Source organism: Nycticebus coucang, chromosome 6 (assembly GCF_027406575.1).
Source record: "Nycticebus coucang isolate mNycCou1 chromosome 6, mNycCou1.pri, whole genome shotgun sequence".
In the NCBI taxonomy this organism is placed as follows: Eukaryota; Metazoa; Chordata; class Mammalia; order Primates; family Lorisidae; genus Nycticebus; species Nycticebus coucang.
In genome coordinates this window covers 43185293-43206639 of record NC_069785.1, presented here as the reverse complement: position 1 = coordinate 43206639, position 21347 = coordinate 43185293, and the positions used below count along the sequence as shown (strand labels likewise).

The 21347-nt window shown below is 43.1% G+C and overlaps 1 protein-coding gene across 1 annotated transcript in view; it reads left to right on the top strand.

Annotated features, from left to right (window-relative positions):
* EXD1 (exonuclease 3'-5' domain containing 1) overlaps window positions 1–21100 on the top strand; it is a 45481-nt gene extending 24381 nt beyond the window's left edge. The window contains exons 7-12 of the mRNA XM_053595872.1: window positions 430–516; window positions 7220–7324; window positions 7403–7483; window positions 11771–11914; window positions 13680–13871; window positions 19718–21100. Coding sequence (XP_053451847.1) covers window positions 430–516; window positions 7220–7324; window positions 7403–7483; window positions 11771–11914; window positions 13680–13871; window positions 19718–20383 — 1275 coding nt within the window. The 3' untranslated portion in view covers window positions 20384–21100. The remainder of the gene's footprint in view (window positions 1–429; window positions 517–7219; window positions 7325–7402; window positions 7484–11770; window positions 11915–13679; window positions 13872–19717) is intronic.
* The last annotated feature ends 247 nt before the right edge of the window (window positions 21101–21347 follow it).

Here is a 21347-nt window from a genome sequence, read left to right as displayed (position 1 = left end):
TAACAGTAGTTACAGTGACGCGTAGCTACAACAGGTGTTCCTTTCAGCTACACTAAATTGCCCTGTGTTAGTTGCATGCTGTAAGTTTGCATGAGGAATCTCATCCTAAAGATTAGAATTTTCCTCTGCAGCATCTCAAAGTAACAAAAGGTGCCTGAGTTTTCAACTCTTATTAGCATTTGGGGTATGAGTGATTTATTTTCCAGTTGTGGAATACTTTTGCTAAAATTAAAAAGAGAATCAGAAGTGTCAAGTGGTGATTTATGTGTGTATGTGAAACAGACTCTGTGTTTTAGATTAGTCAAATTTTATGAGTTTAAAACATACCCACTTTTTTTATCATTGGCTATTTTACTTGTGTTATTCATAATATTATAATGCCAACATTTATTCCTTGAAGCATTTTCCTTTTCTTCCTTTTCTAACCAGATGCTTCACATCAAGAAGCAGAGTGTCCTAAGTGTGGCAGCAGAAGGAGCTAATGTGTGTCGTCATGGGAAACTGTGTTGGCTTCAGGTAAAAGGGTTTTTTTGAGACAGTATATTGCTCTCTCACCCAGGCTGTAGTGCAGTGGTGCTCCTGGGCTCTGGTGATCCTGCTGCCTTAGCCTCCTGAGTAGCTGGGACCTCAGGTACATACCACCACACCTGGCTAATTTTTTTACACTTAAAAAAGTTTTTCTTTTTGGGGTGGCGCCTGTGGCTCAAGGAGTAGAGCGCTGGTCCCATATGCCAGAGGTGGCGGGTTCAAACCCAGCCCCGGCCAAAAAACAAAAAAAGTTTTTCTTTTTGAATTTCAGCTGAAACAATTTTTTTTTTTAAATTTTAGATTAATATGAGGTTAGAAATGATTAGGTTACATAGTTGGTGTTTTTTAGGTAAAGTTCAAGTTGTAGTCGAGCCCTTCACTTGCGGTATGCTGTTTATCCTTACATTGTGCACCTTAGGTGAAAGCTTACCAATCACCCTTTTCCCTCCCCTTTCTCCTTTCCTTCCTCCCCTTTCCCTGCCATTTGAACTCAGTTGTGTTTTTCTCTCATGTGGGCCTGTAGTGTTTTATCTATTGGTTTCATATTAGTATTGAGTACATTGGATACTTGTTATTTCATTCTAATGATACCGTACTAAGAATAATGTGGTTCAGCTTCATCTAGGTAAAAACAAAAGATGTAAAGTCTCCATTTTTTAATGGTTGAGTAGTATTCCATGGTGTATATATATACCATAGTTTATTAATCTGTTCATGTGTTAATGGGAACTTGGGTTGATTCCATATCTTGGCAATTGTGAATTGAGCTGCATATATATATATATATATGTATTTTTTTTTTTTGAGACAGAGCCTCAAGCTGTCAGCTTGAGTAGAATGCCGTGGCATCACAGCAACCTCCAACTCCTGGGCTCAAGCGATTCTCCTGCCTCTGCCTCCCAAGTAGCTGGGACTACAGGTGCCCGCCACAACACCCAGCTACTTTTTGGTTGCAGCCATCCTTGTTTGGCAGGCTCAAGCTGGATTTGAACCCACCAGCTCAGGTGTATGTGACTGGCGCCTTAGCTGCTTGAGCCACAGGCGTGGAGCCTAATTTTAAATTTTTAAAATTTTTTTATTTTATTTTTTTTGTAGAGACAGAGTCTCACTTTATTGCCCTCCGTAGAGTGCTATGGCATCACACAGCTCACAGCAACCTCCAACTCCTGGGCTTAGGCAATTCTCTTGCTTCAGCCTCTGAGTAGCTGGGACTACAGGCGCCCGCCACAACGCCCGGCTATTTTTTTTGTTGCAGTTTGGCCCAGGCTGGGTTTGAACCTGCTACCCTCCGTATAAGGGGCTGGTGCCCTACCCACTGAGCCACAGGTGCCCCCCAACTTTTAATTTTTTTTAAAGATGGGATGTCTCTGTGTGGCCCAGATTGGTCTTGAATTCCTAGCCTCAAATATTCCTCCCACCTTGGCCTCCCAAAGTATTGGGATTATAGATGTGAGCCATCTCACTGGTTGAAAACTCTTCCTTCCTTCTTTCCTTCCTTCCTTCCTTCCTTCTTCCCTCCCTCCCTTCCTCCTTCCCTTCCTGTCTTCCCTTCTCTCTCTCTCTTTCTCTCTCTCTCTCCTCCCTCCTTCCTTTTTCTTTCTTCCCTTTCTTTTTTCTTTCCTTTCTTTGTTTTCTCTCTTTCGACAGAGTTTCACTCTGTTTGCCCAGACTTGAGTGCCATAGCTCACAGCAACCAAAAAACTCCTCAGTTCAGGCAGTCCTCTTACCTAAGCCTCCTGAGTAGCTGGGAATATAAGCATCTGCCACAATACCCGGCTAATTTTTCCAATTTTAGTAGAGACAGGGTCTTGCTTTTGTTCAGGCTAGTCTAAGGAGGTATGTTGCTTAGTCTGATCTCAACCTCTTGGTCTCAAGGGATACTTTTGCCTTGGCCTCCAAGAAAGCTGGGATTATAGGCACAAGTAACTGTGCCCAGTCTATTGTTAACAAAAAGTAGTACTGGGTGGCGCCTGTGGCTCAGTGGGTAGGGTTCCAGCCCCATATACTGAGGGTGGCAGGTTCAAACCCAGCCCCAGCCAAACTGTAACAAAAAGTGAAACTGTCTCAAAAAAAAAAAAAAAAAGCCTCGGCGCCCATTTGCTCAGTGGTTAGGGTGCCAGCCACATGCGTCAGGGCTGGTGAGTTCGAACCTGGCCGGGCCAGCTAAACAGCAATGATAACAGCAACAAAAAAATAGCTGGAAAAAAAAAAATAGCTGGGTATGGTGGCGCCTGTGGCTCAAGGAGTAGGGCGTTGGTCCTATATGCCAGAGGTGGCGGGTTCAAACCCAGCCCTGGCCAAAAATCACAAAAAAAAAAAAAAAATAGCTGGGCATTATGGCAGGTGCCGTGGTGGGCACCTGTAGTCCCAGCTACTTGGGAGACTGAGGCAAAAGAATTGCTTGATCCCAAGAGTTTGCTGTGAGTTGTGATGCCATGGCACTCTACCAAGGGCAACATAGACTCTTTCTTTTTTTTTTTATTTATTTATTTATTTTTAACATAGACTCTTTCTTTAAAAAAAAAAAAAAAAAAAAAAAGACTGATCCCCTGCCGAGTGCGGTTACTTACACCTATACTCCTAGTACTCTGAGAGGCCGAGGCATGTGGATTGCTTGAGCTTAGGAGTTCAAGACCAGCCTAACTTGGGTGGCATCTGTGGCTCTAAATAGGGCGCTGGCCCCATATACCAAAGGTGGCAGGTTTGAGACCAGCCCAGCCAAACTGCAACAACAACAAAAGAATAGCTGGGCATTGTGGTGGGCACTGGTAGTCCCAGCTACTTGGGAGGCTTGAGGCAAGAGAAAGCACCTAAGCCCAAGAGCTGGAGGTTGCTGTGAGCTGTGACGACGCTATAGCACTCTACCAAGGGTGACAAAGTAAGACTCTGTCTCTTAAAAAAAAAAAACAAAAAAACACCAGCCTGACCAAACTTGAGACCCCATCCCTACTAAAAATAGTAAAACTGGATGTGGAGAAAAGGGAACACTTATACACTGCTGGTGGGAATGCAAATTAATGCATTCCTTTTGGAAAGATGTTTGGAGAACACTTAGAGATCTAAAAATAGATCTGCCATTCAATCCTATAATTCCTCTACTAGGTATATACCCAAAAGACCAAAAATTACATCATAACAAAGATATTTGTACCAGAATGTTTATTGCAGCCCAATTCATAATTGCTAAGTCATGGAAAAAGCCAAGTGCCCATCAATCCACGAATGGATTAATAAATTGTGGTATATGTACACCATGGAATATTATGCAGCCTTAAAGAAAGATGGGGACTGGGCGGCGCCTGTGGCTCAGTAAGTAGGGCGCTGGCCCATATGCCGAGGGTGGCGGGTTCAAACCCAGCCCCGGCCAAACTGCAACAAAAAAAAAATAGCCGGGCGTTGTGGCGGGCACCTATAGTCCCAGCTGCTCGGGAGGCTGAGGCAAGAGAATCGCGTAAGCCCAAGAGTTAGAGGTTGCTGTGAGCCGTGTGACGTCACGGCACTCTACCTGAGGGCAGTACGGTGACACTGTCTCTACAAAAAAAAAAAAAAAGATGGGGACTTTATCTCTTTCATGTTTACATGGATGGAGCTGGAACATATTCTTCTTAGCAAAGTATCTCAAGAATGGAGGAAAAAGTATCCAATGTACTCAGCCCTACTATGAAACTAATTTGTGGCTTTCATATGAAAGCTATAATCCAGTTATAACCTAAGAATATGGGGAAGAGGGAGAGGGAGGGGGAAGGATGGGCAGAGGGAGGGTGATTGGTGGGATTACACCTACGGTGCATCTTATAAGGGTACATGTGAAACTTAGTAAATGTAGAATATAAATGTCTTAATGCAATAACTAAGAAAATGCCAGGAAGGCTATGTTAACCAGTGTGATGAAAATATGTTAAATGGTCTATAAAACCAGTGTATGGTGCCCCATGATCGCATTAATGTACACAGCTATGATTTAATAATAAAAAAAATAAAAATAGTAAAACTGAGGCAAGAGGATTTCTTGAGCCCAAGAATTAGAGGTTGCTGTGAGCTATGATGCCGCAGCACTCTACCCAGGATGACAGCTGGAGGCTCTCTGTCTGAAAAAAAAAAAAATAGACTGACCCCCCCCACTTCAAAAGCCAGTGTTTCTGACCAACCAGCTATAAATTGGGGTTCCCATGCCCCCCTCCTCTGGTTGATTTCATTTGCTGAAACAGCTCACAGAACTCAGGGAAATACTTTACCACTTACTATTATAAAGAATACTACAGGGTGGCACATGTGGCTCAAAAGGGTAGGGCGCTGGCCCCATATGACAAACGTGGCGGGTTCAAACCCAGCCCTGGCCAAAAACTGCAAAAAAAAAAAAAAAAAAAAAAGAACATTACAAAGGATATAGATAACCACCAGATGGAAGAGGGTAGGGTATGGGAGAAGGGGTGTACCACTCTCCAGGAACCTCTGCATACATGCTTAGCTATCCAGAAGCCTTCTGAACTCAGTCCTTTTGGGGTTTTTATAGAAACATCCTGATGTAGGCATGATTGATTAAGTCATTGGCCATTATGGATCAGCTTAACCTTCAGCCTTCTCTCTTCCCTGGAGGTTGAGGAGTGGGAATGAAAGTCTTACCTCTAATGCTACTATAGGTCTTTCCTTGATCAGCCCTCATCCTGAAGCTATCTGGGGGGACTCCAACCACTAGTCATCTCATTAGCATACAAAAGACACTCTTTTTAAAAATTATTTTTTATTTTATAATTTTTTTTTTTTTAAACAGAGTTTTTGTCACCTTCGATAGAGTGCTGTAACATCATAGCTCACAGCAACCTCCAACTCTGCGGCTTCAGTGATGCTCTTGCCTCAGCCTCTGGAGAAGCTGGGACTACAGGCGGCCGCCACAATGTCCAGCTATTTTTTGTTGGAGTTACCACTGCTGTTTTAGCTGGCTGGGGCTGAGTTTGAACCAGCCACCCTTGGTATCTGGGGCTGGCGCCCTACCCACTGAGCCACAGGCACCGCCCTATTTTATAATTTTTAAAAAATTTTCAGATATGGGCGGTGCCTGTGGCTCATTCGGTAAGGCGCCGGCCCCATATACCAAGGGTGGCGGGTTCAAACCTGGCCCCGGCTGAACTGCAACCAAAAAATAGCCGGGCGTTGTGGCGGGCACCTGTAGTCCCAGCTACTCGGGAGGCTGAGGCAAGAGAATCGCTTAAGCCCAGGAGTTGGAGGTTGCTGTGAGCTGTGATGTTACAGCACTTTACTGAGGGCCATAAAGTGAGACTCTGTCTCTACAAAAAAAAAAAAATTTTTTTTTCAGATTTATATGAGGGTATAAGCAATTAGGTTACAATGTTTACTTTGGTAGGTAAGGTCCCTGTTGTACTTGTGTCCCTTGGTGTGCCAATTACCCTTACATTGTGCCCATTAGGTGGGAGCACATGGAAAAGACACTCTTATACCAGGAAACTGGGAGAAAGACCAAATATATATTTCACAGTATCAGAATTAGAATGCCATATACAAGACTGGCAAAACACTAATGTTAGACTGTAAAAAGTGCAAGTCTAGGGCCGGGCACCGTAGCTCACGCCTGTAATCCTAGCACTCTGGGAGGCCGAGGTGGGTGAATTGCCTAAGCTTATGTTTGAGACCAGCCTGAGTAAGAGCAAGACCCCTGTCTCTAAAAATAGCCACGTATTGTGTCATGTGCCTATAGTCCCAGCTACTCGGGAGGCTGAGGCAAAAGAATCACTTGAGCCCAAGAGTTTGAGGTTGCTGTGAGCTGTGATGCCACAGCACTCTACCCCATGGCATTCTACCAAGGGCAACAAACTGAGACTCCTGTCTCAAAAAAATAATAATAGGGCTCAGCGCCTGTGGCTCAAGTGGCTAAGGCGCCAGCCACATACACTTGAGCTGGCGGGTTCGAATCCAGCCCGGGGCCTACCAAACAACAATGACGGCTGCAACCAAAAAATAGCCAGGCGTTGTGTGGTGGGCACCTGTAGTCCCAGCTACTTGGGAGGCAGAGCCAGGAGAATCGCTTGAGCCCAAGAGGTGGAGGTTGCTGTGAGCTATGATGCCACAGCATTCTACCCAGGGTGACAGTTTGAGGCTCTGTCTCAAAATAATAATAATAATAATAGGCTCGGCACCTGTAGGTCAGTTGTTAGAGTGCCAGCCATGTACACAGAGGCTGACGGGTTTGGACCTGGCCCAGGCCTGCTAAACAACAATGACAGCAACAACAAAAAAATAGCCTGGTGTTGTGGTGGGCACCTGTAGTCCTGGCTACTTGGGAGGCTGAGGCAAGAGAATCGCGTAAGCGCAGGAGTTAGAGGTTGCTGTGATGCCAGGGTACTCTACTGAGGGCAACATATTGAGACGTTGTATAAAAAAAATAATAATAACGATAATAAAAAGTGAAAGTCTAAACCACCAGCTTATACTTCTCTTTCGAAAATCACACGGTTGTCTTTTTTTTTCTTTAGATTAGTTTAAACCTTTTCCCCTAAGAATCACTGAGTGCCTATTGTTTAATTAAAAGTGAAGATGCTAAATATTTTTTTTTTGAGCCACCTCGCCTGGCCAGATGCTAAATATTTTGTTGTGTGTTCTTTTAGTCATGATTCCCAGATCCTGTACCCCAGTTCTTCCTTATCATGTGGTATGTATGTCTGGATGTCTATTGTAGGTGGCCACAAACAGCCGAGTTTACTTATTTGACATTTTCCTTCTGGGAAGTCGTGCTTTCAACAATGGACTTCAGATGATATTAGAAGACAAGAGAATTTTGAAGGTAAGTGTGTAAGCTGATTCCTCCCTAGTAAGATTATCAGCCAGTTTCTAATTACTCTGTCTCCTTCTGATTCCTTAGGTTATTCATGATTGTCGTTGGCTTTCTGATTGCCTCTCTCATCAGTACGGAATTTTGCTGAATAATGTCTTCGACACACAGGTACATGAATCAAGACACTGGATTTAAACAGTATACATAGCTCCTGTAGAATATAGGCCTTATCTGATGAGTGATTGAAAGTCTTTTTTTTAGATGCCCCATTCCTGCCCACTTTTTCTGTAAGATATTTTTACAATATGTAAGAACATTGATGTACTGTAAAAGCAAAGTTAATTAAAATTATTTAGGAATATGTTTTCCTCATTCTACTCCAGAATTTATCAAATAAGAAGCAAGATCTATACTTCACAGCTTTCGGAAACTTGAGCAATTTGAGGGTCATTCAGAAGTCTGACATGGGAGATTTAGTGTTAAGACAAATAATCACATCTCTGCATTTACCATATATAACTGAATTAAAGCAAGTTAGAATCTAGCTGAAGGGTACAGGTTGTCCTGGATATGTCCAAAACCCTACTCTGGCCCCCAAAAACCTGAAGAGTTGTGATTTATCTCTCATCTGAGGTACTTTAGAGAAATGAGAAATTGCTAGACTCTAGTAGCTGATCTGGATTTCCTATTTGGCTATGAGACCAATAAAACTACTAGTTCTCCTTATGTTTTTTAGGTCCTTCTAGCTTTATACCAAAGGAAGGGATATTTGAGTAGCATGGCATCATAGCTCACAGCAACCTCAAACCCTTGGACTTAAGTGATCTTCTTGCCTCAGCCTCTGAATACCTGGGACTACACCCAGCTAGTTTTTCTATTTTTAGTAGAGACAGGGTCTCACTCTTGCTCAGGCTGGTGTTGAACTCCTGAGCTTAAGCAATCCACCTGCCTTGGCCTCTGAAAATGCTAGGATTATAGGCGTGAGCCACCACACCTGGAGAAAGGATATCTCGAATATATAGCCTAGAGTCTTTAGAGGGAATTAAGTAAACAAATTAGACAGTTATTTTTGAGCAGCAGTTCCTAAAGTTCAATGTTGTGTTATTACGTATGGTTCTCTTTTGCTCTTTGTTTATCTATTCGTAATAGCCTTTGTGACCTTTCTCTTGTTTACATGTTCCTTTGTGCCTTCTTTCAGGATCATTTGCCATATAGAGATTGCTTCTATGCTTACTTTTCCCTTGAGCCCAGTAGGCTTCCTGAATAGATCTTACATGTATTGTGTAGGACTTTGGCACATCTTTTCCATGTTTATCTTTTCAGATTTCCATAGTCTAAAAAACAAGAAATCAGAATTTCACTAATTTGTTTTTCTTTAACGTAGCACGTGAGCATCCTATTACTGTTGTAACTATTCACCACAAGTTTAGTGGCCTAAAACTTACTGTTATGGAGGTCAGAAGTCTCAAACCACTTTCACTGGGCTAGAGTCAAGGGGTCAGCAGAGTTGGTGTCTTCTGAATGCTTTGAAGAAAGAGATCATTTCCTTAGTTTTTTCAACTAGTCACTCATATTCCTTTGTTTGTGGTCTCTTCCTCCATTTTCAAAGTGCATCACTCTCATTTCTGCTTCTATCATCATGTCACTTTTTCCTCTGACTATAGTCAAATCTACCTCTGCCTCCCTCTTAAAAGAACACTTGTGGTTACATTTAGGGCCTACCTAGATAAGTCAGGATAATCAGCTTATCTCAAGATCCTTAACTTAGTCACAGCTATAGAGTCCCTTTTGCCATATAAGATAACATTCATAGGTCCCAGGGATTAGGATATCTTTGGGGGCCACTATTTAGCCTACCACACACAAATTAATAATTCCTGCAATTCTTTTCTCTCTCCTTTTTTTGAGACATTGTCTCACTCTTATTGCCCTGGGTAAAGTGTCATGGTGTTAGAGCTCAAACCCTTGGCCTAAAGTGATCCTCCTACCTCAACCTCCGGAATAGCTGGGATTACAGGCACCTGCCACAATACCTGGCTAGTTTTTTCTTTTTTTTTTTTTTTTTTGTAGAGACAAAGTCTCACTGTACCGCCCTCGGGTAGAGTGCCATGGCGTCACACGGCTCACAGCAACCTCTAACTCTTTTTTTTTTTTTTTTTTTTTGTAGAGACAGAGTTTCACTTTATTGCCCTCGGTAGAGTGCCGTGGCATCACACAGCTCACAGCAACCTCCAACTCCTGGACTTAGGCGATTCTCCTGCATCAGCCTCCCGAGTAGCTGGGACTACAGGCGCCCGCCACAACGCCCGGCTATTTTTTTGTTGCAGTTTGGCCAGGGCTGGGTTTGAACCCACCACCTTCGGCATATGGGGCCAGCGCCCTGCTCACTGAGCCATAGGCACCGCCCCTCTTTTTTTTTTTTTTTTTGTAGAGACAGAGTCTCACTTTCTGGCCCTCGGTAGAGTGCCGTGGCCTCACACGGCTCACAGCAACCTCCAACTCCTGGGCTTAAGGGATTCTCTTGCCTCAGCCTCCCTAGTAGCTGGGACTACAGGCAAACCTCTAACTCTTGGGCTTACGCAATTCTCTTGCCTCAGCCTCCCGAGCAGCTGGGACTATAGGCGCCCGCCACAACACCTGGCTATTTTTTTGTTGCAGTTTGGCCAGGGCTGGGTTTGAACCCGCCACCCTTGGCATATGGGGCCGGCGCCCTACTCACTGAGCCACAGGCGCCGCACAGTTTTTTCTTTTTTAAATTTTATTTATTTATTTTTGCAGTTTTTGGCCGGGGCTGGGGTTGAACACACCACCTCTGGTATATGGGGCCGAAGCCCTACTCCTTTGAGCCACAGGCACCGCCCAGTTTTTTCTTTTTTTAGTAGAAACAGAGTCTTGCTTTTGCTCAGACTGGTCTCCATCTCCTGAGCTGAAGTAATCCACCCGACACAGCCTCTCAGAGTGCTAGGATTACAGGTGTGAGCCACTGCTTCCAGCCATGCAATTCTTAATTTTTCTAGCTTTCTTTACCAAAATTTTATCAGAATTGCTAACAAGTATTAAAAATAATGCTTGAATTTTATTTTCCTTCCCTATTAGCCAAAAGCACCAAAGAATAATAAATAATCATTTATTATTTTTCTTTTATTTATTTTTCTTTTTTTTTTTTTTTGAGACAGAGTCTCACTATTTTTCCCTCAGTAGTGTGCTGTGGCATCACAGCTCACAGCAACCTCTTAACTCTTGGGCTCAAGCGATTCTCTTGCCTCAGCCTCCCAAGTAGCTAGGACTATAGACACCCACCACAACACCCGGCTATTTTGTTTGTTTTGTAGAGACAGAGTCTCACTTTATTGCCCTCGGTAGAGTGCTGTGACATCACAGCTCACAGCAACCTCCAACTCCTGGGCTTTGGGCGATTCTCTTGCCTCAGCCTCCCGAGTAGCTGGGACTACAGGCACCTGCCACAATGCCCGGCCATTTTTTTGTTGCAGTGTGGCCGGGGTGGGGTTCAAACCTGCCACCCTCAGTATATGGGGCCGGTGCCACAGGCGCCACCCAGTTTTTTGGTTGAAGTTGCCATTGTTGATTTTAGCTGGCCTTGGCTGGGTTCGAACCCACCACCCTCAGTGTACGTGGCTGGCACCCTACCCACTGAGCTATGGGCGCCACCTATTTATTTATTCTTTTTGAGATAGAGTCTCAAGCTGTTGCCCTGGGTAGAGTGTCATGGCATCATCATACCTCACAGCAACCTCCAACTTTCGGGCTCAAGCGATCCTCATGCCTCAGTTTTTCTACTTTTAGTAGAGATCGGGTTTCACTTTTGCTCAGGCTGGTCTTAAACTCGTGAGCTCAAGCAATCCACCCACTTTGGCCTCCTAGAGTACTAGGATTACAGGCATGAGCCACTGAGCCCAGCCATAAATAGTCATTTAAACAAGCAAATAAAAGAAGTAGAAAAGAAAGTAGACAAGGACATACTAAAGTCGAGTTATCTGCTGAGCACCCATAGCTCAGTGGTTAGGGTGCTGGCCATATGTTCCAGGATTGGTGGGTTAGAACCCGGCTTGGACCTGCTAAACAACAACAAAAAATAGCCGGGTGGTGTGGCAGGCGCCTGTAGTCCCAGCTACTATGGAGGCTGAAGCTAGAGAATTGCTTGAGCCCATGAGTTTGAGGTTACTGTGAGCTATGACACCATGGTACTCTACCAAGAGTGACAAAGTAAGACTCTGTCTAAATAAATAAATAAAGTCTAGTTATCATTTTTCTTTTTTCTTTTTAAATTTTTCAGAATAAGTTGACTGAACAACTTTAAATTTCCTGCTGGCATTGTTTATCATGTGGGTCCTTGGGAAAATGATATACAAAGACTTTTCTCTAAATATATGTGTGCCGTGAGATAGATTTCTGTATACATCTACTGTGATCCATTTGTCTTCTTTTATACCACAGGTAGCAGATGTCCTTCAATTTTCTATGGAAACAGGGGGCTTTCTTCCGAACTGCATCAGTACGTTGCAAGAGAGTTTAGTCAGACACCTTAAAGTAGCCCCTAAGTGTCTCTCCTTTCTAGAAGAGAGACAAAAACTAATTCAGGTGAGTATTAAAGGATGTCCTAGGCTTGGCACCTGTGGCTCGAGACGCCAGCCATGTACACCTGAGCTGGTGGGTTTGAATCCAGCCCTGGCCTGCCAAACAACAATGACGGCTGCAGCCAAAAAATAGCCGGGCGTTGTGGTGGGCACCTGTGGTCCCAGCTACTTGGGAGGCAGAGGCAGGAGAATTGCTTGAGCCCAGAAATTTGAGGTTGCTGTGAGCTGTGATGCCACGGCATTCTATCCATGGTGACAGCTTGAGGCTCTGTGTCAAAAAAATAAAGGATGTCCTATATGACATTAAATTTTTCAGATATTTTCTGAGCCTATTATATAATGACAGCTGCCATATTCATACATAATTATATGAACATTGCCCCAAATTTAGTTATGCCAAATGAGAACAATTTGTGGTCTCAAATGGATAAAAGCTAGGATCCAGATTTTTTGGTTGTCAATTAAGAAGAGTAAAATGGATCACACCTATAATCCTAGCACTTTGGGAGGCCAAGGCAGGAGGGTCACTAGAGGCCAGGAGTTCAAGACAAGCTTGAACAACATAATGAGATCCTGTCTCTACAAAAAAATAGAAATATTACCTGGATATGGTGCTGTATGCCAGCCACCAGGGAGCCTGAAGCAGGAGGATCCATTGAACTTAAGAGTTTCAAGTTGCTATGAGCTATGGTGACACCACTTTAGCCCAGGCAACAGAGTGAGACTCTGTCTCAAAAAAAAAAAAAAAAAAAAAGGCAGAAAGGAAAAGGAAAGAAAAAAAGGTACTCTGGAATAAAGTTATTATTATAATTACTATTATTTTGAGACAGAGTCTCAAGCTGTCACCCTCAGTAGAGTGCGGTGGCATCACAGCTCACAGCAACCTCAAATTCTTGGGCATAAGTGATTCTCTTGCCTCAGCCTCCCAAGCAGCTGGGACTATAGGCACCCACCACAATGCCCAGCTATTTTTTTGTTGCAATTGTTATTATTGCTTTAGCTGGCTCGGGCCGTGTTTGAACCCACCTACCTTGGTTTATGTGGCTGGTGCCCTACCCACTGAGCTATGGGCGCCGCCTGGAATAAATTATTAAGTTAAGACCAGGGGGGAATTTTTGTGGGAATTTGGATTAAGGCAGTGGAACCAAAATCATCTTATTTATTCCTACAAAAAAATACTAGCTCCTTATATCCTTGCATGCAAACTTAGGTCATGACTGTATCGACTACATTTTGTTAATGTAATCAAGTCTATTGCCCCCAGCTTTGAATGAGAAGTTCTGGATGACTAACCTTCCTCTCCTTTTCCCCCTCTCTTTTTCTGTTACATACACACTGGGTTTTTTTTTTGTTTTTTTGAAACAGAGCCTCAAGCTGTCGCCCTGGGTAGAGTGCTGTGGCATCACAGCTCACAGCAAACTCCAACTCCTGGGCTCAAGTGATTCTCCTGCTCCCAAGTAACTGGTATTACAGGCACCCGCCACAACACCCGGCCATTTTTTTGGTTGTAGCTGTCATTGTTATTTGGCAGGCCTGGGCTGGATTTGAACCTGCCAGCTCTGGTGTATGTGGCTGGCACCTTGGCCGCTTGAGCTACAGGCTCCGAGACCATACACACTGTTAATGTAGGGTTGCGTGTATGCATTCACAAAGCTATCAGTAGTATGAAAACAGAAGGTAATAATAGAAGATGTCAGTATTTTAAATTAAGGAACACTTGAACCATTCTTTTCTTTAATATTCAGAGAAAATTATTGTCTTGTCTCTAGGAAAATCCAGAACTGTGGTTCACACGACCTCTTTCACCCTCTTTGCTAAAAATGTTGGCCCTGGAAGCTACCTATCTGCTCCCCCTTCGCTTGGTACTTCTGGATGAAATGATGTCTGACCTAACCACCCTGGTGGATGGGTACCTAAACACTTACAGAGAGGGCTCTGCAGATCGGCTTGGAGGTACAGAGGTAGGTGTCCTTAGCACTTCCTTTCTGCCTTAGTCCTCATGGAGGGTAGACACAGAGATACCCTCTCTTCAGAGCTCCAGAAACTTTTGTGGGGCAGACTTGATGATAAATGTTTCTGAAGGGGCTACAGTTTGGACTTGATCCATACCCTTGAATGCCTTTTTACAATATTAAGTTATGTTTCCAAGAAACATTTCTGTCAAAGAATGGGTAAATTTAATATTTCATTGGCTATTTAATGCAGCCAGAATAACATAAGAAAGCTATAGACTAGGAGTTGACAAACTGTTTTCCACTGGCCAGATCTGACCCATGGCCTATATTTGTATAGCTCATGAGCTAAGAACAGTTTTACAGTTTGCACATTCATTTTTTTCAGACATAGTCTCACTTTGTTGCCCTCTGTAGAGTACAATGATATCATAGCTCACAGCAACCTCAAACTCTTGGGCTTAAGTGATCTGATCCTCTTGTCTCAGCCTGCCGAGTAGCTGGGACTACATGCTCCTGCCATAATGCCAAGCTACCCTGTTTCCCCGAAAATAAGACAGTGTCTTATTTTAGTGTGCTCCCAAAGATGCGCTAGGTCTTATTTTCAGGGGACTTCTTATCTTTCCTGTAAGTAGGTCTTATTTTCAGAGGATGTCTTATTATCGGGGAAACAGGGTATTTTTAGAGATGTGGTCTTGCTATAGCTCAGGCTGGTTCGACTCCTGAACTCAGGCAATCCATCTGCCTGGGCCACCCAGAACACTAGGATTACAGGTGTGAGACACCACATCTGGCCCGGTTTTCACATTTTCAAATGATTGGGGAGAAAAAGGAGAAGATAAAAAAGAAGGGTAGTGTTGTTGCTCAAACCTATAATCCCAGCACTTTGGGAGGCTGAGGTGGGAAAATAACTTGAGGCCAGGAATTCTGGATCAGCCTGGGCAACATAGTGGGAAACTTCTCCCTTCCTAATCTATTTAAAAAAAAAACAATTAGCTGGGTGAGATGGTATGTGTCTGAATTTCTAGCTACTTAGGAGGCTGAAGCAGGAGGATTGCTTGAGCCCAGGAGTTTGAGGTTACAGTGAGTTATGATTGTGTCACTGTACTCTAGCTTGGGTGATAGAAAAGAAGAAAAAAAGAAGAAAAAGGCTAGGTGCGGTTGGCTCATGCCTGTAATCCTAGCACTTTGGGAGGCTGAGGCAGGTGGATTTAGTGTACTTGGGAAGATGTGCACAGTTATATGCAAATACTACATCATTTTATATAAGGGACTTGAGCATCCCTGGATTTTGTTACTAGGGTTCTGGGGCCACTTTCCCACAGGTACCAAGAAATAACTTGTGTATCTTTTATTATGTTAGAAAATTACCCATCTATTTTCCAGCTTTAATCAGTAATGCATGTAGAATACACTTTTTTTTTTTTGAGACAGAGTCTCAAATTGTTGCCCTTGGTAGAGTGCTCTGGTATCACAGCTCACAGCAACCTCAAACTCTTGGGCTTAAGCGATTCTCTTGCCTCAGCCTCCCAAGTAGCTGGGATTACAAGTGCCCATGACAACGTCTGGCTATTTTTTTTTATTATTGTCATTGTTCAAAACCTGGCCGGGACTGAACCCTCCCCTGATGTATATGGTCGGCACCTTAACTACTGAGCTACGGGAGCCAAGCCTAGAATACAATTTTTTTTTTTTTTTTTTTTGTAGAGACAGAGTCTCACTTTACTACCTTGGGTAGAGTGCCATGATGTCACAGGACTCACAGCAACCTCTAGCTCTTGGGCTTCCGCGATTCTCCTGCCTCAGCCTCCCGAGCAGCTGGGACTACAGGCGCCCACCACAACGCCCGGCTATTTTTTGGTTGCAGTTCAGCCAGGGCTGGGTTTGAACCCGCCACCCTCGGTATATGGGGATGGCGCCCTACTCACTGAGCCACAGGCACCACCTAGAATACAATTTTTTAAAGTTCAATATTGGCTGGGCACAGTGGCTCATGTCTGTAATCCTAGCACTCTGAGAAGCCAACTCAGGTAGACTGTTTGAGCTGAAGAGTTGAAAACCAGCCTAAGCAAGTGCGAGACTCCATCTCTCTGGAAAAACTATCCAGGCATTGTGGTAGTTGCCTGTAGTCTGGGCTGGTCAGGAGGCTGAAGCAAGGAGATTGCTTGAGCCTAAGAGGTTGAGATTGCTGTGAGCTATGATGCCAGAGCACTCTACCCGGGTGACAAAAAAATGAGACTGTGTCTCAAAAAAAAAAAAAAAAGAAAAGAATGAAGAAAACAAATGTGTAATATATAGATGAATGAAGCCTTCTTCTTCTTCTTTTTTTTTTTTTTTAATTTAAGGAGATGGGCTCTTACTCTGTTGCCTAGTATGGAGTGCAGTGGTTTTCTTATGGCTCCCTGGAGCCTTGAACACCTGGGTTTAAACGATCCGCCTGCCTCAGCCTCCTGTGCAGCAAGGAGCTGCGACTATGAGCATATACCATCGTATCTGGCTATTTTTTATTTATTTATTTATTTTTGACAACAGAGTATCACTTTGTCACCTTTGGTAGAGTGCTATGGCATCATAGTTCACAGCAATCTCAGATTTCTGGGCTCAAGCGATTCTCTTGCCTCAGCCTCCCAAGTAGCTGGGACCACAGGTGCCTGCCACAACATCCTGCTATTTTTTTTTTTTTTTTTTTTTTTTTTAGAGGCAGGGTCTCTCTCTCTAGCTCAGGCTGGTCTCAAACTTGTGAGCTCAGGCCATCAGCCCACCCCAGCCTCCCAGGGTGCTGGGATTATAGGCATGAGCCATCAGGCCCTGCCCTGGCTATTTTTTAAAACCTTTTAAAAAAATTTTTTTTTAAATTTCAGATTAATGAGGGTACAAACGATTAGGTTACAATGTTTGCATTTGTTAGGTAAAGTCCCTGCACTCAGGTGTGCCATATACATTGTGCCCATTAGGTGGGGGCCCACCAATCTCCCTCCCCTTCCTTCCAACTTGAATTGAATTGAGTTTTTCTCTTATGTGGGCATGTATTTGTTCATCAACTGGCTTCATATTAGTATTGAGTACATTGGATACCTGTTTTTCCATTCTTGTGATAATCTACTAAGAATGTGTTTCAACTCTATCCAGGTTAACACAAAAGATGTAAAGTCTCCATCTTTTTTTTTTTGTAGAGACAGAGTCTCACTTTATCACCCTCTATAGAGTGCTGTGGCATCACACTGCTCACAGCAACCTCCAACCCCTGGGCTTAGGCGATTCTCTTGCCTCAGCCTCCTGAGTAGCTGGGACTACAGGCGTCTGCCACAATACCAGGCTATTTTTTTTTTTTTTTTTGGTGTTGCAGTTTGGGCGGGTCCGGGTTTGAACCTGCCACCCTGGGTATATGGGGCCAGCACCCTACTCACTGAGCCACAGGCGCCACCCAAGTCTCCATCTTTTTTTAAGGCTGGATAGTATTTCATGATATATGTGTGTGTGTATTACATCACAGTTTTTAAAACTTCTTTGAGAGACGAGGTCTTGCTATGTTGCCCTGGCTAGTTGAGAGCTCAAACTATAGCTATCCTTTGCCATAACCTCCTGAGCTACTGGGATTACATGTATTTGCCACTGTACCTAGTGAAGAAAACTTTTTAATATTACTGAATGGCATTAATGAAGACCTAAATAAATAAATGGGACAGTAAGTAATTTTAGTTATCAATTATTCTAGAATTTTACTTTGAATTTTATTCTATTCTTTTTTTTGAGACAGAGTCTCAAGCTATTGCCCTTGGTAGAGGGCTGTGGCTTCACAGCTCACAGCAACCTCAAATCTTGGGTTTAAGCAATTCTCTTGCCTCAGCCTCCCAAGTAGCTAGGACTACAGGCACCTGCCACAATCCCTGGCTACTTTTTTGTTGTAGTTCTCATTGTTGTTTGGCAGGCAGGGGCCAGGTTTGGCAGGTATGTGGCCAGCACCCTAGCCGCTGAGCTGCAGGGTCTGAGCTGAATTTTATTCTATTCTAATAAAAATATTAACACATGGATTATTTTGGCAGACTGTGATTATAGAGATTTCTAGAGGTAAATTAACATACAGGAATAGTCAGAAATTTTGGAAAAAGAAGTAATATATTAAAGGAAAACTAGTCATCAGTTATTAAGACATATGACTAAGGCGGCGCCTGTGGCTCAGTGAGTAGGGCGCCGGCCCCATATGCCGAGGGTGGTGGGTTCAAACCCAGCCCCGGCCAAACTGCAACAACAACAACAAAAAAATAGCCGGGCGTTGTGGCGGGCGCCTGTAGTCCCAGCTGCTCGGGAGGCTGAGGCAAGAGAATCGCCTAAGCCCAAGAGTTAGAGGTTGCTGTGAGCCGTGTGACGCCAGGGCACTCTACCCGAGGGCAGTACAGTGAGACTCTGTCTCTACAAAAAAAAAAAAAAGACATATGACTAAATAAAACATTTTGCAGTTGGTACACAAACAGGCAGGCCACAGAACAGAGTTGAGAGCCCCAAAATAGACTCAATATGTATTTGCCAATATGGTTGTGAAATAGGGAACATTTCCAATTGACAGGAAAAGTTAATTATTCAGTAAATGTTCTCAGGCAACAATAACCATTGGGGAGGAGAATCAGAGTTGGATTACTATCTCTTCTATTACACCAGATTCCATGTTTTGTTTAGTTTTGTTTTTGAGACAGAGCTTCAAGCTGTTGCCTTGGGTAGAGTACTGTGGCATCACAGCTCACAGTAACCTCCAACTCCTGGGCTCAAGCGATTCTCCTGCCTCCACCTTCTAAGTAGCTGGGACTATAGGTGCTCGCCACAACCCCTGGCTATTTTTGTTGTTATTGTGTTGCAGCTGTCATTGTTATTTGGCGGGCCCGGGCTGGATTCAAACCCGCCAGCTCAGGCGTATGTGGCTGGCGCCTTAGCCGAGCCAGCAAATTCCATGTTAATCCATGGAATTATAAAATTATTAGACAAAAGCAGAACATTAACAAATCTCACAATAGGGAAAGCTTTTCTGTATAATACAAATATATTCAGGCTCAGCGCCTGTAGCTCAGCAGCTAGGGTATCAGCCACATACATGGGAGCTGGTGAGTTCAAATCTGGTCCCGGCCTGCCAAACAACAATGAAAATTGTAATAAAAAATAGCCAGGCGTTGTGGCGGGTGTCTGTAGTCCCAGCTACTTGGGAGGCTGAGTCAAGAGTTTGAAGTTGCTCTTAACTTTTCACTTAAGCCCAAGCGTTTGAGGTTGCTGTGAGCTGTGATGCCAAGGCACTCTACCGAGGGTGACATAGTGAGACTCTGTCTCAAAAACAAAAATATATTCAGAGGCAGGACGGGGCTCAGTGGCTCATACCTATAGTCCTAGCACTCTGGGAGACTAAGGCAGGTGGATTGCTTGATCTCAGGAGTTCTAGACTAACCTGAGCAAGAGTGAGACCCTGTCTCTACTAAAAATAGAATAGCCAGGCATTGTGCCAGGTGCCTGTAGTCTAAGCTATTCAGGAGGCTGAGCTATTCAAGACCATCACTTGAGCCCAGTAGTTTCAGGGTGCTGTAAGCAGTGATGCCGTGGCAATCTACCCAGGGCGATAGAGTGAGACTGTATCTCAAAAAAAAAAAAGATTGATTGCTTTTTCAAAATACTTAAATTACTCAAAAAATATATAGTTACTATTATTGTGTGTTTAAATTTACTTGAGTTAAAAAAAAATTTACTACTATAGTTGGAGACACTAGAGGGTGCTATAAGAGCACATTTGTGACCCTCAATTGCCAGTTACTATTGATTTGAAGTAACATATCCGCAAGTTTAGTTATAATAAACTCATGCTTATTTTATTTTCTTAGCCTACATGTATGGAGCTGCCAGAGGAACTGCTTCAACTCAAGGACTTTCAGAAACAGCGCAGAGAGAGAGCTGTAAACGAATATAGGGTGAATACACAGGGACTCTTAATAAGGACAGTAGTACATCCAAAGAAATTAGTGACAGAAACAGCAGGAAAAGAAGGAAAAGTCAGAGGTTTCTTATTTTGTAAAAATTCTAGGACAGATAAATCTCCAAGTTTTACATCTCATGAATATCTTGAGGATATGAATTTTCTGAAAGAAGGATATAAGAGTAAACAAACTGCAGAACTTCAACATCTACTTCCCAGAACCGGAGGGGAAGCCAGTGAGGATTCCAGCAACAAATTCATTTGCCTGGAATCAAAGGGGTCAGAGGACCAGAAAATAACTCAAAAAGAAAATTTCACAATACCCCAACCTGAGTTGCAGGCAAGTTTATCTTTGAAAGAGGAGATAGAACAGTTATTAATGGTGGAAAACAAGGAAGATTTAAAATGTTCAAAACAGGATGTTTCAGTGTCTCCTTCTGTTGTTCAGGAAACCACAGTATTTCCAAGTGATGCCTTTCATCCTTTAAGAAGAACTGTGCTTTCCACACTTCCTCCCTGTCCAGCCTTGGAGAAGACTGATCCCTGGATAAAGCCTTCTCTAAATGAGGCTTAGTGATTTGCAGTTTGTTCTTAAGGCTACAAAGGTAGCCCGTTTCCCCTGCCATCAGGACCTTCCACAGTACTTAAGTTTCTCACGTTGTAAATTTAGTAATGCATCAGTCACAGGCTTCGGGGAAGTTTATATCTCCTTGCTTACTCCTGCATTCCTGGTATTTGGATTAGAGTGGGAATGAATAAATTAAACGGAAGAAGTAAAATTTCTGATTATGCTATGGTGCAGAAATGTTCCCAGTGGCCAGAGTAAATTATTTCTTATAATTTGGGCTTAGAGGATTTGAAGAAAGGAACAATCTTGGGTTTAGTATCAGGAAGAATCCATAATTTCAAAATTTGGGTTTTTCTTTTTCTTTTATTTTGGCTTTTAGATTGGTTTAAAAGGACTTGATAAAACTATTAGTCATAAGTTTTTTAAAAAGTTTTACCTGGCTCGGCGCCCATACCGCAGTGGTTATGGCACCAGCCACATGCACTGAGGCTGGCAGTTCAAACCCAGCCCGGGCCAGCTAAACAACAATGACAACTGCAACAAAAAAATAGCTGGGCATTGTGACAGGTAACTGTAGTCCCAGCTACTTGGGAGGCTGAGGCAAGAGAATGGCTTAAGCCCAAGAGTTTGAGGTTGCTATGAGCTGTCACTCCACAGCACTCTCCTGAGGATGACATAGTGAAATTCTGTCTCAAAAGAAAAAAAAAAAGTTGGTACCTGACAACTTTCCCCCATTTTTAAAATTGCTCTTCTGTTTTAGAATAAGATTTTTTCAATTTAAAATATTAGATTTATGTTTGAATTTTGAATGTTCTGTGTCATGTCATAGACATAATAATTGCAGAAATCAATATCTTTAGTTTTTGTTGACACCTTAGTTTTAATTTCTTTTTATTTCATTTAATTTTATAAGGTTTGTCCATATTCCTAACAAAGCAGGGACCCTGAGCTTTTTATTATATCTATTATA